The following is an 18,989-nucleotide window of genomic DNA, read 5'->3' on the forward strand; positions in this document are numbered from 1 at the left end:
AAAATTTTTTTTAATTTTTATGTATTAATTAAAAGCCCATTGGCATGGAGTGGATTCTGATTCATAGTGACCCTATAGAACGCAGTACAACTACCCCGCAGGGTCTCCAAGACTATACATCTTTACAGAAGCTGGTGGGTTCAAACTACTGACGTTTTGGTGCACAGCCGAGCCAAGCACTTAACCACTGTACCACCAGGGCTCTGTATGTAAATTAAAAAAAAAAAATTATATCATGTTAAATGAGTATAACAAAAATAGGTAGGTTAGAAATTTTGTTCCTCTCAGAATGTATAAAATCTGACTCATACCATTAAAGACTCATATTGTCCAAGCCAAAAAAAAAAATGCAGTTTTGTTTTAGGTTAATTGTACTATGATGAATGCTGATTTTGAAAATACATACCATTTGTCTAATTATGAAACTTTTAATTAGAGTAACCTCTGCCTCTTGATCAACTAGATTAGAGAGTTTACTATATCCCCGAAGTGTGTTTTCATAATTGTAATAGTTACTTAGTTGAACAGTTCACATATGGCATAGATTTAGCCTAGGTGAGAGAAGTGACTGGGGCAGGAGCTACTCCAGGAAACCAAATCTTCATGAAGGAACTTCAGAGTAGAGTCAGCACGTGATGGATTATTTGGGTTTGGTTCCAGCAGAGAATGTTAGGGAACGACAGTGCCTAAGGTAGTACCGTGGATGGGCGATAACAGCAGAAACCCATGAGAGGGAGAGGCTGTCAGATAAACCGGCAGATAACCAAGCACAGAGGGGGAGAATAGGACAGTGCCAACTAAGGGATCTGAGGCTGATGGTGAAGTCCTGACTTTCACCTATGATGATAGAGCTAAAGGTGCATGCAGGTAGAATTGTGGCATCTCCTAAATATTCATTAGTATAAACATTTATTAATCTAGAACTAAAGTTGATGACTAATTAATAATAGTATTAGCCATGACTCAAGGGAAACATTTTTCTTTTCTCTTTAGATTCATTCCCACTGGGAATGAAGAATTCCAATATACCGTGATACATGGTATTGAATTTTTTGGGTAAATAATTGGTGGGGAAATTATTCATAACCTAGGATTAAAAACAAACAGAGACAAAATTCACACAGTAGGTAATCACTCTTTGTGGATTGTGATATATTTATGATATAGAACTAAATAGAAATTATAAACAGGTCAATTTAAAAAATGAGTTAAATTTACGTAAAAAGTCAATTATTGACCATAAGGTATTTTAAATATATACTGAGTAAAAGACCATAGAACCATTGTTATTTTTGTTATTGTTGTAAATCATTGTACTAGGAAAAGGGGTAGACCAGTTGTAGTTGGTCTAGAGAAGGACGTCATGCTTGGCAAAATAAAAGGTCAGTGAAAAAGAGGAAGACCCTCAACGAGATGGATTGACACAGTGGCTGCAACGATGGGCTCAAGCATAGTAACAATTGTGAGGATGGCTCAGGACTGGGCAGTGTTTCGTTCTGTTGTGCATGGAGTTGGTATGAGTTGGAACCGACTTGACGACACATAACAACAACAGTTGTAACCATCTATCACTCTAGTTACCTTTTTTATTTTGTCTTGTTTTATTTTAATATAAGCTTCTTAGTCTTATACATGGACTGCATTAAAGACCCATTTATTCAACATGTATCTACTGAACACCCTTTTTGTAACAGCCAGCTAAGTGAGCTAGAATCTTTATTCCATTCCTTTAATCTCCCACCACGATATATGCTAGGCATTGATACTGTTCTTTTATAGATGATAAAATGATTCACAGAGGTTACACAACTCGGCCAGGGTTACAGTTAGTATGTGAAAGAGTTAGCATTGGGAACTGAGTTTGGTTTATTTGTATCAGAGGTATGTGTGGTTTTACAAAAGATAACTGTGTGTCTGTTTCTGTGAGCACTTGTGTAAAATGACACATCAGTCTCCACGTAGTGAAACAACAAGTCTGGGCCTTGTCAGTTACTTTGCCTTGAAATCCTAATTTTTTAACCTGTGCTTCTGCTACCTGACTTTACTATTCTCTTCCCAATTTTATTCTCATACCTTGTCACCCTGAATTCATTCTACACCATGGAGATCAATATAAGAATAATGATTTGAAATACCTTTAGCTCTTGAGGCATTTTTTTCCAAATGTGTTTCATTTTGTTCAAAGTTTTTCAATTTTTTTTTTTTTAAGTAAAAGGAGAAAAAGTATTTTGGTCTGTCATCTTTATTTTAGTATTAATTGCTTCATTTAGGTAATGATCCATTTTTATGCAAGGTTATCTTCTCTGCAGGCAAATGCGTTCATATGGGCAGACACACTATAAAAAGTTGCCTTCAGTTTCTTTGATTAATTGAGATGTAGAGAGTGATGGGTGTGGGGTGGAAAATAGAAAGGCAATTAGTGCAACTAAGCATGAAATACATTCAAATACAAGCAGAACTTCTCCCCAGCTAGTGATCTCTTTCTGGGCTCTGAGGATTTGCATCCCATTAGTAAGCCACTGGTATGGAAATCTTCAGCCTTTGGGGAGACCAGCACATTAAAAATGGAATTAACTCTAACTGCAGACTGAGTCAGCATAATAGGTGATTAATCCTACTAACTTAGGCATATATCACGCAGAGCTTTGGTGTCTGGGCTTCAGAAATGTTAGGAGTGAGTTTATAGAGTGTGGCAAGGACCAAATGATGGCTATCTATCATCCCAACTCTCAGCCTCAGCACTGAGACACTCATATCTCTGTGACTCAAAACCAGTATTGAAATACAGGCAAAACCTTTAGCTAGAACCAGTGGAAATGGGTTTTAGTTAGAGAAGTTGTATATTGTGTAATTTGTGGAAATAAACTTACATTGCATTTTACAACATAGCAGTGATTCCTAGTTTTTAAAAACTTATGTCTTCAGTTAAGGAGCCCTGGTGCGCAATGGCTAAGCACTTGGCTGCTAAATGAAAAGTGGGCAGTTTAAACGCATCGGCAGCTCCTCAGGAGAAAAGACCTGACGATGTGCTACAGTAAAGATTTCAGCCTAGGAAACCCTATGGGGCAATTTTACCCTGACACATAGAGTCGCTGTGAGTCAGAATCAACTGGACAGCACACAACAACAACAATGTCCTTAACTGATAAAGATAAAAATATCACAATGCCTCAAATATTATCCTTCTCAATACTGAAATTTATGGCTTTTGCATATCTCTACCAGCCAAGAGAAGTTGTCTAGCTTTACTTTCTTCAGAAATATTAGTGGTATTAAACACATTTTTTATTTAATTTCCAAATATAAAATTTATTGAAATCTTTATTTTTTAAAGCTGTGTGTAGTGCTTCCTGATTCCTGATAATCTTTCCTTTCTTCCCTTTCCCTCCTACTTCCCCTTTGAAAATCTCTTGATAGATGTTATTATCGCCTTTGAACAACTGCCCTTTAATGATTGCTCAGCCTAGGGTTTCTCACTGTTGGCATTATTGACATTTTGGGCCAGATAATTCTTTGTTGTGGGGGATTGTCCTATGTGTTGTGGTATGTTTAGCAGCATCCCTGACCTCTACTGACTAGATCCTCCCCCCATAGTGATCGGCAAAAATATCTCTAGACATTGCCACCTGTCCCCTGGAGGCAAAACCTTCCTGTGTTGAGAATCATTGGCTTACCCTAAGTAGACATTATTTCATTTGATTCTACACTAACCTTGCAAGACATGTAAAATCATTTGCCCCCAAATCCATTCCACATGTGTCAGAGGAGAACTTCAATCCACAGAGTTTTCAATGGCTGATTTTTCAGAAGTAGATGGCCAAGCCTGTCTTCCAAAGCACCTCTGGGTGGACTTCAACATCCCGCCTTTCAGTTAGTGACGTAGTGAGTTAATTTCTTTGTACCTCCCAGGGTCTCTGCAGCATATGTAGGACTGTAGTAATCAAGGTTCTGGCACATCATACGAGTCCTAGACTCTTATGAAGGGACTACTTACAAAGAAGTGGGCAGGGTTAGAGGAAGTGCTTAGAAATGTTGAGACACTCAGAAAGCGGCAACAGCAGGAAGCCATTCCCATCCCTCATGTTGAAGGAGCAAGGAGAGGAAATAGTGTTTTTGGAGCTCTGGAAGAGTTGGAGCCATGGGGCAGAGACTTCCAGAGGGAGTTGAAATGGGAAAGAGACAAGGCTATAGGGAGGGAAGCAGCACTATAGCAGGAGAACATGATCTACCCTGACCCCTCTCTCCTCCTTAGTCCTAATACCACCAGTGGGTTGAGCCCAACTGAAATCCAGCCAGCAAAGGCTAGGGGTGATGCAGTCCCTGTGGTTCAGCACCTGTAGGCTCAGAGAAGGAAGGAAAATGAATCTGTTGGAGCAAGTAGAGAAAAGCCAGCAAAACTATCCTCATTTTAAGATGAGAAACTAAGGCTTATAGATAAAATGTAACTCTCTTAGAGACAAATAGCTAATACATAAAACAGGCATTTAAACCCACATCTATTTGACTTCACTACAAACATGCCTGATTTGCGTGAACGAACTGATGTTCAGTGAGATTATGAATTATTCAAGGTTATTGATCTTAGTAGGTAGACTCAAAACCTGAACCCAGTTCTCATTCCTATATTGACAATCCCTCTTTTACGTTGACCACTAAAAGAAATTTAAGAGCTGTATGCCCCTCTCATTCTCAAATGGATAGCCATAGTAATGAAAGCTATCTGCCAATTTTTAGTCTTTTTTGTTTGTTTTTCAGAAATGCTTATGGAGTTCTAGGTTACAGATAGGGTGTTTAAATGACATTATGCAGGTGTTTCCAAACCATTGGTACATTTTTGCCTTGACTGCAGAAACTCAGCCCCAGCAGTGAGATGTGTTAGGAGAAGGAGGAAGACTTGGATAAAATTCAGGAGATTTGAGATCCAGTCCCAGTTCTGCCATCACCATCATTGTAACCTTTAGCAATAGTATCAATCATATAAATTCCGTAAACATTTTTTCCCTTTCACATTTGCCCAGATCTTCACAGTTATCTAATGTGGTGGCCCTAAGCCTGTGAATTAATGAAGATACTAGACTTCATGTTTTACAAATGAATAATCAGGCTGAGAAAGAAGTGGTGTAGGTGGAACTCAACTCCACATCTTCTCGCTGAAGACAGTGCCTTTTCTACTCCACCCACTGCCTTTTGAAGTGATTAATCAATCAGTATACTCCCTCTGGACAACCAATCTGTAGCATTTCTTCCACTAGGTTTCATCATAAAGCCGTGTCTAGATCTGAGTGTGAGATACTTTGATTTTTGTCCTAAGGTTGATTTTAAGCAAGGCTACAGCTGATACTAAGATACTTAGCACTTAGGGATTCACGGTTCCTCATTTTTCCTTTCTAAGTTGTAGATGAACATATTTATTACCTAGTGGTGCAGTTAAAGTGCTCAGACACTAACCTAAAGGTCAGTAGTTCAAACCCACCAGGTACTCCACAGAGAAAGATATGGCAGTCTGCTTCCATAAAGATTTACAGCCTCGGAAACCCTATGGGATAGTTCTACTCTGTCCTATAGGGTCACTATGAGTCAAAATCAACTCAGAGGTGATGAGTTTTTGGTTTTGCTTTTTCAGAAACTAGATTAGTATTTCTGGAGGAATTTTAATATATATATATATATAAACAGGGAAACCAATTTAAGTAAATTAATACAGCCCGATTTTCTTACACTAATAATGTCTGAATTGGATGCTAGTAATTGAGATTTGGGACTTCTCCCTTAAGTTAAATTGGAAGGTCTAGCAAAAACTTTAATCCTTCCCCAAAACTGTTTATCTACTTTGCCTTCAGGTGGGAAGCATAAGAAGCAATACATTTCAGCTCTCTCTTCCTCTGACTGACTCATTCTTGACTCTGATCCTTGAATTTTTTACTTTTACAATATTTCTAGGAATAAAATCAGGCATACAACATAAAAAAAGGTAACTTGCTTTATCATTTGTAGCTGAACTTAATCTTTCCTTCAAGTTCATATTAATGTAGAAAATCTAACCAACCCAGGAAAACCCATAGTGCAAGCCTTCTCAATCCAAGTTTAAAATTGCAGAGAAAGAGGGACAAAGAAAAGAATGAAGAGAAAACGAAAGTATAGACATTTGAAGTGTGAAAGCAAAAAAGATAGGAAAGGAGGGAGAAAGGGAGGGAGGGAGGAAGGAAGGAAAATCATTTGTAAATTCTACCTTTGATAGCTGTAGTCTAGCAAAGGTATGAAATCCCTTCAAAGAAAATAGTTTCACTAATCAAAAATATAGCTACATTACAACATTGTACTGATGGAGATAATTAGTCATACTTTAGAAAATCTATGTTACAATATTTACGGCGTTCCTACAGAGGGAGGAGTGGAGGGGTAGTATTTTCAATGTTTAGAAGAATAGACTTGAGCCCGACTACCTGGGTTCAGATCTTGAGTTCACTCATTTACCTATGTGACCTTGGGCAAGTTACTTATCCTCTCTGTGTTTTGGTTTCCCCCTTGATGTAATTAAGGTATAAATAGTATCTATTTCATAGGGATTTTTTAGGGCTAAACAAGTTAATATTAATAAAATTCTTAGGGCACTACTAGAACATAGAAGTAACTATATAAGTCTGTTATCATAAGTGTCCTGTTTATAATTATCATCATCATCATTAACATTGTCTTCAACAGTACTCCCACTGCCACCACCACCACCATCATATTGCTACTACACAAAGACCCAATCCAGTCTTTCCACTCTTCTAATGTATTATTGCTTAAAAACCTAATAAATAATTACAAATTATACAACCAAAGAAATATCAACACAATTTATCCTTTAGATAGGTATGTGAATATAGTCTGTCCAAATGCTTACTAAGTTAAAAAAAATCATCTGTAAAACAAACAAAAGAAAATAATGTGTATTTGTATTTTGGAACATGTAATCTGAGTCAGAATTTCAATTTCAATAGTTGGTCATTCTTACTTTCATCTGATTATATACTGAATGTATAGAAAGGTTTGTTTAGCAATGACTCTTCTGGGTTTGGTGTTCTTCTACTGAGCATGTTTTCCCAGGGTCTCAAGTTGGAAACTGCTGACAAAGAAATATTCCAGGAGTCAGAATAGTACATAAATTATATGCTAGAGACAATCAAAAGCTGCCACAGAGGTGTCTTCTTATTACCAGAAGTCAGGCCAGAGTCTCCAAAATCACATTAAGTTACTGTTTTTGTGGCTATCGAATTTCACCCTTGAGAGAATTAAGAGCACTGACAATGAAGTATAATAAATCTTACTGTGTCCCAAATATAATTAGTGATTCAACTTTCCGTTAACAAGCCCAATTCTGTTAAATAAAATATGTAGAAAACTTATATTTTTGCTCTTTTTTCATTTTAAGTAAAAAACATTTCACATGTTTCATAAAAATAATTACTATATTTGTCTGCTTAACTAATTGAATGCCAATGCCTATTTACATGCTTGGGGTTTTCATTTTAGAATGAGAAGGGACCAAGAAAATGGTGACCCTCTTTTCTACACAGGAGCAATCGGCTCTCTATTTTTTAATTTTTATCTATTCTCTTTGTCTCAATCCCCAGCCTCTGAGCCCAACTTGAAGGTGCGGTCCAGGTTAAAACAGAAAGTGGCAGAGAGGAGAAGCAGCCCCTTACTCAGGCGGAAGGATGGAAATGTTGTCACTTCATTCAAGAAGCGAATGTTTGAGGTGACAGGTAATTGAGGACTGGACAGACTCGCATTAACAGATGCTGGTAGTAGGACTGAAAAAAAAGTAGTTTAGAATAAACATACCTGCTGCTTATTAAAAGTTATTCTGAGGAAAAATATTTTTTGCAAGGAAATTATATTGAAAATTCTCAAGGAGTCCAGTGAACCTTGCTATGTATTCACCAACTGTGTCAAACAGGAAATGAATGGAAAACAGAGCTGTGTGTCAATCAAGGCGTAACGGGGGAATGCCAAAACTCACCTTAATCTTTTTCAGAAACAGGCAGTCCATTCTGGGAATGCCAACCAGGAGAATATAACTTTTAATGAAATTTGATCAGAAATAAGCAGAGGGAGGTCCAAGAGGAACACTTCCCCCATACTCAGGCATGAATGTACAAAATACATCTGGGAAAATTAAACTACGTGGAACAGCAAAACCTTGACTTTTCAACAAATTTACAGAACTCATAAATGGCTTTATGTGTTTACTAGTGAACTGGGACTTATGGCAGGAGGGGGATATATTGGCTTTTATGAAGGGGAAGAAACTGTCATTTTCACTAGTCTCAAATGGAAGAGTTCTTATTTTTTTAGCTGCCTGGTTAGTAGTGGGGTGAACAGGTTAGGAAATTCAACCTGATGTCTTACAAACCCTTCTAGTCCCAGTTGTACCTGCTCTGAAATTAGAGAAGACCTAAGGATACAAGAACCGAAAAGGCTAGCCAAAATATTAATCCTGACTACTGTTTATTGAGTACCTGCGTGGAGTCAGGCACTGTACCTGGTCATTTCATTTGGTTGCATGAATAAATGAAAAGTGATAATCTGCAACTATTTTTCTCCATTCTCAAGGAAAGCTGAGCTTATACCCATGTGGTCAGTGGATATTACTTCTCCAAGATCATATCTTAATCTTCACAGTTTTTTAAAAAGCCTTTGCTTTTTACATCTCCTTTGGCCATGACGGGAGTCCTGGTTGCGCAGTAGTTAAGAACTGCAGCGAGCTGCAGCTGCTAACCAAAAGGTCGACAGTCCGAATCCACCAGCCGCTCCCTGGAAACCCTATGGAGCAGTTCTGCTCTGTCCTATTGGGTTGCTATAAGTTGAAATCGACTCAATGGCATTGTTTTTTTTTTTTTCTTTTTTTTCTTTTTTGGCCATCACAGTATCTAGTTTTGAAGGCAGTATGGTTTTTTTTTATGGGGAAGACTGGGGGGCAGAGGTAATAAAGTGTATTTAGATACAGAACACTAATAAAAGTTTGACAGGTTATTTAGAAAAAACAATTTTTAGTCTCCAATTCAAACATGACAGATTAACATGCTTATCTGAAGGAAAGTAGTAAAGATTTTAATGGGAAAGTTTTTTACTTGAGGGATAATAAAAAACAGTGAAAAAAATTATTGAATTTATATTTGTTTCCTATTAAATATAAATTACTGGTTTAAAAAAATTATTCAAATTTTTACAGCAAATATTCTTTTTTTATAAATACTTTTTAAGAAATACTGTCTTTTTTCAAGAAATATTGTGTTTGTAGTTAGGTGCTTTCGAGTCGATTCTGACTAATAGTGACTCAATATAACAAAGGCGAACTACCTCATAACTTTTTCTTGCTGTAATCCTTACAGAAACAGATCACCAGGTCTTCTTCCTGCAGAGCCGGTGGGTGGGTTCGAACCACCAATATTTTGGTGAGCAGCTGACTGCTTAACCTTTGCATCACCCCCAACCCACCCCAAACGCCAACCCACCCAGGGCTCCTTATATTGTATTTAAGTAGATAACAATCTCAAGTTTCCCTGAGAGAGGTATTTGGTGGGAGTGGGGCATTTCATGAATGTAAAAGAATAATGAACATTATCAGTTGTCTAAGGTAAATGGAGATAGGCAGGTTTTTATATTTGGAGAGAAGGGACTCCTCATTACAGAAAAAATTGAAGTATGTAGAAAACCGTACATATTGCTATTGTTTTTTTTGCCTTAGAATCTCTATCTATGGTCATATTTATTTATCCCAGAGTTTCTTCTGTTCTGTCAGTTTCTTTTCTTGACCATTACTCTTTCTCCACAATCACCAGTTATTTGCCTTTTTTTCTTCTTGAATCGCAGTTGAATTTACTTCTGAGTAATGATTACTTCTGACTTATAAAGATTATGAATTATCAGAGTTTTACTAGAGTTTCTTTACATGTGAAATATGATATTTTTCTCTTCTTAATTTTATGAGGTAATAACTCTCCTTTTCATTTCAGAAAATAATTTGTAATCAGAGAGACTTGTGCATTTATTAGGTACACATTTCTGTTCAGTGAGCTGGGACACAGGGAATCTTTGGTAGATGTTTTTAACTGGTGTGTTGCAGTTATTCCCGATGTCTTTGGAGAGCTCTGGACTGCCAGACACACAGCTGTCTTCATGTGTAACTCCTTCCGCTTTGTCTTCCAACTTTCATCCAATTTGGATGAGCTTTGTTTGGATTTCAGCACTAATGAATGATTTTCAACAACTAGCCAGAGACCATCATAGCAGTTAAATAGCCACTGCTGTTCTCGCGCCTCTATATTACATCTCTTTTCCACATCTCATATGAGTCAGAATCGACTTGACAACAGTGGTTCAAATGTATACTCTTGTCAATCCATTCTACCTCACTCCTCCCAAAAGTTGACTTATTGACCACTTGTCATCTTCCTGTTTTTCAAATGCAGGTGTTTTCTGCCCTCTACTAACCTCAGTGAAGGCTTTTAAAAATTACAGGCCTTGGAACATTCCTGTGTTTGCAATGCCCTCTCCTCCACTCTCTGTTCTCTGTCTGCCCATTTCATGAACTATGTTTCTTCAAGCTCCAGGTCCTCTAGTATCACTTCTTCTCGGAGATTTTCTCAGGGTTCCCAGCAAATTAATGCTAGCTCCTACGAGACCCCATCCAGTGTGATGATGTGGAATCTTCTATCGCAGTGTTTTTTTCCTTCCATTCTTAGTGCTTATCACAGTGAATCCTACAGAAAGAAACATTTTTATCTAAGTAGCACATAAAGCGATACAATCTAAAGTTGGTAAGTTGGTAAAGTTGGTTTAAGAAAATTGTTTTTAAAAAAGACAGGATATGGAAATGAGACATATTATGAAAAGTCAGTACTTAGTCATACTGGAAAGACAAAACTAAATAGTCAGGAAAAAAAAGCTCCTATAAGGATTTTTCAAAATTTAAATATGCATTTTCTTAGTTAAAAGAAAAAGTAAAGGAGAAAAAGGCAAAAAAGAAAAAAAAAAAAGATTAATCAAAATGTAAGCAAGATACCTAGAAAGGCAGTGAGCAAGATGTGTTTTAGCATTTTATGACATCAATGACTTGTTCAAATCCCAGTCAGTGGCAGGATTAGAATTTTGTCATCAATCTGAGCTTCTTTCCATGACACTGACTTTGAGTAGAGAAATATTTTTAGTAGAAATTACGAAGCTATAGGAGTTCCAAGGGAGGACAATAAAACATTGTATGAAAATTGGGAGCTCCAGTTCCCTGGCAAAAAGATACCATGTGAACCAGGCTTTGAGCTTCAACTTGAGATTGCCCTTCCAATGAAGTACTCCAAGTGGAGGAAGAGAAGATAAATAACTATGAAATGGGGAAGTGTTTGGGACTTACAGCAAGTAGGTGATTTAATTTGCCTGAGTGCAGAGTGCCGGGGAACGATGTTGCTGTGTCTATTCCCATTCATGGCGACAATAGTAGGAATAATGATGAGTTCTGTTTTGGAACACAGGGACATGGGGAAAGCTGTCAGTGTGGAAGACAATTTTGATAGTCCATTATAACAACTAAGAAATATTAAGAAATTTTGCTTATACTCCCTAAGGAAATAATGGAGGCTTAAACTGAATGATTGTACTTGAAAATAGATGTGAGATAATGTAAAAAAAAAAAATTGAAGGGACCTAGTAACTGATTAGATTTGGAAAGAAGGGGGAAATGAGGATGACTCTTAAAGGAGGTGGTAAAATTAACAGAGATAGGCATGGTGCGTTTTACATTGGAATACATTGAGTTTGACACACTTGTAAGAGGATGTTAAAAATGTCCAGCATTTCATAGGGATTTGGGCTGGATTTTACGAGTGTTAAACATGAGAAATATAGATTTCATAAGAGTTGTCTGCCTGAAAATAACAGATGATGTCACAATATTGAATCACTTTCACAAGGGAAAGAAAATGGCTAAGGCACAAAGTCAGGTGAATTTAAGAAATGGTGGAAGACGAGAAGTCAGAGAGATGGGAAGACAGACAAGGGGGTAGAGAATGTTGCTATTGAAAGTGTGAGAATGAGGACTGTGGTGTCGAAGGTCTTCAGATTTGGTGGTCCTGGAGAGAACACTTAATTGATAGTGAGAAAGCCAGATATCCAGGGCTGAAGAGAAGAGACATTGTGAGAGAATACTACTATTCAAGAATTATTTGTGTGCTTTCAGCTAGGGGGACAATTCTGGTGGAGACGGAGAATGTAAGGGTTCAAGATAATTGATGGAGTAAAGTCCTAAAACAAGTGTGAAGGGAATGGGATCATCACTAAGAGTGAATTTGCTGGCACTGAAGAGGGGAGAGGGAGAGAAATACTTTGCCTTAGATGGGAAAGGAGAATGTGGGTAACATAATCATGAGATAAAAGGAAAAGTCACTGGTGGAAATCATGTCAGAGGTCTTCAATCTCTGAGAAGTATGAGGCTGGATCATTTGTACTGAGTTGGGTTCACAAGATATAATAAGAATGAAGGAACTAGAAAATTTTTGAAATGAATGAACTATGGAATGTGCTAGGGAGTTGATTAGAGCTGAATAAATAATTTGCCGAGGCTTGACAAGATGACTTGTATTTTTTTAATTAAATGTTTTAATAAATACATTAGTCCCTTTATAAGTTGAGGTACAAGATAGTTTTATATATGATGATAAAACACATGAGTTAATCCGTATTGTTGTTATTTAACTTTGACTGAAAGGAGTTTATTGTTGTCATTATATTGGTGTTTGAAGTTTTGCGTATTAAATTTGGGCAACTGCTCATCTTCTGAAAAATAAATTGGGCACACTTAAAGTCAATTGATGCTGCCATCAATGCAATCTTAAGATTTTATACTCTGCCATATTTTCTTCATACAACTCTGAGTAAAAAAAGCTCTAATGAAGTATAACCTTAGTATTTCAAATAAGGAGCAATTTATAGCACATTGAAGCAATTTTTTCAGACACAACAGGAATGTCTCTGGGCCTCGTGTGTTGATGGTATGTTTTTATGGCCTTTTTAAGTACATTGAAGAGCTGGTGGCACAGTGGTTAAGAGCTCCGCTGCTAAACAAAAAGGTTGGAAGCTAGAATCCACCAGCCACTTTTTGGAAACCTTATGAGGCAGTTCTACTCTGTCCTGTAGTGTTGCTGTCAGTCAGAATAGACTTGATGGCAACAAGTTTGGGATTTTTTGGTTTCTAAGTCCATTATTTCTATTACTGTTTCTTCTCCCCCCGCCCATAATACAAGAACAAGTAAAAGAAGCTTCTTTTCTACCCCTCCTCCCTGCTGCCAATTACAAGCTTATACAACACTCCAACTGTGTATCTTCACTTCTCTAGAAAACTATTGAATACTATGTTGTTATAGTTTTAGCAATGGAAACAAAGGAGGAAAAATGGTATGAAAATTCAGAAATTCTCTAGACATTTTCATAGTTCTTTGTATTTAGTGAAAAGGTGTTCGTCATTTACATAGAAAAAAAAAGTCCAATACTGTTTATTATTAACAGTAACTAAAAAGTTCATCTTTGTATGTTTTTCATAAATAAGTTTGTACTTCACGATGTTTTTCAGAATCCTCAGTTAGTAGCAGTTCTCCAGGGTCTGGTCCCAGTTCTCCAAACAATGGGCCAACTGGAAATGTTACCGAGAATGAGGCCTCGATTTTGCCACCTACTCCTCATGCTGAGGTAAGACACTTATTATTTTGGCTCTTTTAGAAATTTTATTCTTCATTAGCTACCTAATAAAGAGTGATATTTCCAAACTGAAGATTAAAGCCTTCTATCTCAGTTATTTTTCTTCTAAGTTTGTCATGTGTAGAATTGAATAAGCTTGACTTATTTATAAAGTTTAGATGACAATCAGAGTTTGAACAGTTATTTTTCTTCTAAGTTTGTCATGTGTAGAATTGAATAAGCTTGACTTATTTATAAAGTTCAGATGACAATCAGAGTTTGAACAGTATGAAAACTTAATCCTCAATTAAAGTGTGCTTAGTGACCCTGAGTATAAACTACTGAACCCTTGTGCAACTCAGTAGTCCTGAGTTATTTTGGTGGGGTAGACCAATCAATAAGTAGAGACGACTTCATGCAGACCTCTTAGAAAGACATTCTACAAAAGGTGGGCTTTATTCATTTGACCTGAAGAGTGATGAAAAATATTTGGATATAGTTGAGGTACATAGGGCTCCACTGAATGTTTATTGAGTACCTACTATGTGCCAGTCATTTTGCCTGGTAATAGGCAAATAAAGGTGAATAAGAAATGAACTCTGTCGCTGAAGAATGATGTGTGTCTAAAATAACACATGGCTTATGTTAACCAATGATACAAGACGGAGAGAAAAGTAAGTGCTGGGACTCAGCAAGAATTTGGCTATGTGGTTTCTGTACTAGGCTAAGCAAATGCAACTGTCTGAAAATAGCCACCCTTCTGTCATTTGGTGTTCTGAAGTAATCATCAGTTGCCTCCTTCACCATGCATTGCTCTATACCGGGATTGCTGGTATGATAGGTTTTCATATATGACCATGACATGTTTCTTCCTCTTATTTTTTATAGAGTCATCCAAACCTTGGGGATAAAAGGGGCTGATCTCTGATTCTTGGATCACCTTTATAGCTTTCCTACCATGTGATTATCCAAACTTTGCTTGAATACTTCCACTCATAGGGAACTCACTTCACTGTCTCTTGAGGCAATCCATTTGATTTTGGACAGCTGGCTTTACTGATAAAAATGTCTTTCCTTACATTTTACCAAAATCTGTCTCTCTGTAATTTTATATACATAAACACATGATAAATTGTTTATAAATTATAAAGTTATCAGACCAAAATGTAAGTGAGGCAGAAAGCAAGAGGGATAAAGAAAGAACTGAAGCCATTGAAATCACTTTTTCTTTGAGTACATTTGCAGACTTGAATTTCGAGCTTTGGTTTTTAGGATTTCACAAAAATCAGGATACACAAAACAAAGCCCAGTACAGACCAAGGAGGGTAGTCTAATAGGAGATTCTCCAGACATAAGCTAGGATCTCAGAGGACTATACCTTTGCTACATGGTTGAGTTCCTCCCAGTTCCCCTCTCCTCCCCACACACAGTGCTGTCTTGGTGCTCAGCAGAGCAGGGAGCAAAATTTCACCCTGTTGTAGTCATAAGCTGGTCCTTGCATGGATTTGCAGTACAAATTCACGTAACCTCATGCAGTTAATTTTGTTGAAAGTGATTTCAGTTTTGCAGTGCCTTCAGGTGTCTGGAAAAAGCAAACACAATTTTTTTCCAGAGGAACACACCTTCATTCTAGTTTTCTAAATTTTCCCTGAAATTCTTTGCCAAGGAAAATGAGCAGAATAGATAGATGCTCTCTCACTCTTGACCGTCTTTCAGTTATTTGAAGAACAGCAGTCATGGCCTCTACATGTCCAGGTTCATCTACTTCTTACCGCTTAGCATCCTGTTGTCTTTATCAATACTGTTTCTAAAACATGATACTAAACTGAACGAATACTTCACATGTATTTGCAGCTAGAGATGTAAATAGGATTATTGGATCCTTAGTTGTATTTTTATTAGGGTAATTATATCTAGATTTTTGATCAGTTTTATACATCCCTTTAATCAATTTCCAGGAAAGAACCACTTGGCACAAGTATTTCTGAAAATTTTTGGATTTCAGTTCCCTCTCAGTTTGAAGAATGGATTCTCAGTAATTGAAGAAACACTAAAGAACCTGGGTTCTAATCAAGCTCTAGATGTATTTTATTCCCTTGGAAAATGAAAATGACATACTACAAGTATCTACCACAGCATGTATGAATCTTAGAAACACATTGTTGAGTCCAAAATGTTGCAGAGGACCACTTACCATGTGATAGTATTTTATTAAATTCACATACAGCAATGAGTAGTAAAAAAAAAAAAAAAAACACCCGTTGCCGTCAAGTCGATTCTGACTCATGGCAACCCTATAGGACGGAGTAGAACTGCCACATAGAGTTTCCAAGGAGCACCTGGATTCGAACTGCCGACTTTTTGGTTAGCAGCCATACTCTTAACCACTATGCCACCAGGGTTTCCAATGTGTAGTAAAACTGTATTTAAAAAAAGGCAAAGGAATGATAAATGCAAAATTTAGTAGTTGCAAGGAAGGGGGGTAACATGGTTTGGTGGGTACTGAAGACAAAGATACATGTATCAGTTTATCATAAATACATATATATGTGCGTATAGTACTTAGTACAACATATAAGGACATCCAAGAAATGTATATTTCTGAGATTGGATAGAAATGGAAAAGGCAAGAATTTTCTCTTTACTTCAAGACTTTTATTGACTTATTAATCTAAATTGAGTGTCCTAGATTGTGTGACTTTACCTTTAAATTTCAAAATATATACAGGGGAGAATGTAAATTAAAGGAGTTTGCATATATGTTTTTAATCTGCTTTATATTCCCAAAATTTTTAGTGACGCAATTATCTGTTTAGATGCCCCAGCTTTTCAGTAAATTGTTGAACATATTCTGTCACTACAAACCTTTCCCTCCACCCCCACCATTTAAAAAAAAGAAAAAGAAAAAAACAGAAGGAAATGTGATTTAATGGAGTTTGAAAGGGTAGAGGTATTTCTTCAGGTCAGTGACAGGACATTCACCTCCAAAGCGGGAATGACTAGTTCAAAAGCAAGCAGCGACTTACCTCATAATGAATTAATTGTGTGCCTGAACTATGATCCAGAAGGCCAGGTGGGCAGACCTTTATGCACTGATGGGTAGCCTCTCTGTGGCCCAGAACCAAAAATGCAATGCTGATGGCTAACATGTGTTTTTCTCCTGCATGGCAATTACAGAGATGTGGGGCGTAATTCATACTGGATAGGTGAGGAAACAGCAGAATTCAGACCAAGACTGTCAGCAAATTAATACGCTAGCTTTGTAACACTAGTTGCTTCCACTTAAACCACAGAAGAGAGCCAAAGAAATATTTTCGGCCCATTATTGATTAATAGTTATTTAGAATTTAGTGTGATTCTTTCAGAGGTTTTCTAAGATTAATAATAGCATATAATTTCTTATTAACAGAAATATTTTGGGGGTACAAATGATTTACATCATGAATTGCACTCTCAAAAACCAAGTTAGTTGCATACTTCACCATTTACAAAATCGATTCATTCGACCACCTTGCTTGAGTAGCACAGGTGAGTTTTCATTTTAAAATAGTACAGCAATGTATATTCAAACAAACCCTTTATTCTGTGGCCTGTAAGTAGAAAAGCATGTCACATAATTATTTCAGGAGTCATGTAAATTAATGGGATCCTACCTTCCTGATTAGGAAATGGGAAAGTAAGGCTGCATTTAAGGATCTTAAGGCCTAGATTTAAAAAATATATATATATACACACACACACACACACACACACACACACGTATATGTATATGTATATGTGTATATATATATATATATATTTTTTTTTTAAACTTGTTCGGTATCATTTAGATTACAGGCTAGGACAGAAGTAGAAAGTGAAACTACTCAGTTAAATCAAGGCTCAGGGAACAGTACAATGTAGTTCAAATAATGGCCTTTCCATTCAGAAGGTGCAGCATGAACCCCGCACCAGCACCACCAACTTTGTCATCAATGATCAGATTGCCAGGCTTCCCCTCAACTTCGGATTCCTTACCTAGTAAAAGGTAGTCATACCTAGTGCAACAGCTTTGTTGTTAGGAATCAGTGATGTGGAGGCAGGTGGTAAATGGTGATGTGCAAAGCAAGTTCAGTTTTTGTTGTTATTATCAGTGCTGACTCCTGGTAGGGAAAACTCATTAGCGTGTTTGTCTTCAAGCCAGCAACTCTCATGTGAGAGTGAGTCTCCATCTGCTCTGACCACTTCTGTTCCATTTCTTCTATTTCTTACATATGCTCAGTCCCCGGACTCAGATTGTTGGAGCTACTTGCTTTACTCATTTGTAAACTTGGTTGAGGAGCTGAAACCTCAGGGCTTTCTATTTCCAACTCCAGTCAGAGACGTCTTTACCTGTCTGCTTACTTTATTGTTAATTTCTGTGGGCCTGTGGCTTCAAATGTTTCCATGGTTATCAACACCATTACTTTAGCTTCGGTAGATTTATTTGATAGCTATTTTAACGGTAGCCAAGCCAGCTGGTTTATTTCTAGTTGAACATTAGTGGCTGGCCCTGCTATGCAATTTTTTAAATAATTTTTTCCAGCAGATACAAGCGATTTTAAAAAAGGATTGTAATAATAAGGTTAAGTGCTCTAAAATCATCTGAAATGTCACTTGTTTTTGCCCCAATCTCACATGACTCATTTGCCTATTGTTTCGTAATAGTTGTTGTGACATTTGCTGTAAATGTTATGCTCCCTTCTGAGTGGGTGTAGAGCTATGGTTTTAGATGGCAGCAAGTAAAATACCATTCCTCCCCTCAGGGAAAGAAAGTTGCTATGACAAAAGAATCATATACTGGGAATAATACGAGTCAATGCTGTAAAGCAAAATCTTTAGCAAAACATCAATGCCTTTTAAACTCAAAGCAAGCCATGTCAAATGATTTTTTTTTTTTTTTGGTCCCGCAGTCATTTTATAGTAATACATTATTGAGTGTCCAATAAAAATGAAAGGTTGAGATCTTTTACCACCTAAACAATTTTCTTCATTACCTGAGGGTTTTACTTTTCTATCAGCTGCCTGAAAGAAGAGTAGAAAATAAATACTATCATGGAAATTGCTATGCAAGTCATAGCCAAACATTATATGATTAAGAGTTTTGTTTTTGTTTTTAATGTGGCTCTCTTCTTTTTAGATAATCTAGATTTGGGGATTTGGGACCTCTCAAAGGCAAAGTGGATTGAGTCATAGAAGTGTGTCTTCCTGGATGCTGTTCTAATAGGCACAGATGTTTACTGATAGAGTTAGGCAGA

The 18,989-nt window shown here is 37.0% G+C and overlaps 1 protein-coding gene across 8 annotated transcripts in view; it reads left to right on the plus strand.

The window, feature by feature from the left end:
- Positions 1 to 18,989, plus strand: part of HDAC9 (histone deacetylase 9) — a 1,063,574-nt gene that overhangs the window by 621,092 nt on the left and 423,493 nt on the right. For 4 of the 8 annotated variants that reach the window (XM_049893259.1, XM_049893260.1, XM_049893261.1 and 1 more), the window contains 2 exons: positions 7,620 to 7,751; positions 13,610 to 13,725. In XM_049893259.1, coding sequence (XP_049749216.1) covers positions 7,620 to 7,751; positions 13,610 to 13,725 — 248 coding nt within the window. The remainder of the gene's footprint in view (positions 1 to 7,619; positions 7,752 to 13,609; positions 13,726 to 18,989) is intronic. The other 4 variants (XM_049893263.1, XM_049893264.1, XM_049893265.1 and 1 more) reach the window with 1 other exon arrangement.

The sequence above is a fragment of the Elephas maximus genome, chromosome 8 (genome assembly GCF_024166365.1).
Source record: "Elephas maximus indicus isolate mEleMax1 chromosome 8, mEleMax1 primary haplotype, whole genome shotgun sequence".
Classification (NCBI taxonomy): Eukaryota; Metazoa; Chordata; class Mammalia; order Proboscidea; family Elephantidae; genus Elephas; species Elephas maximus.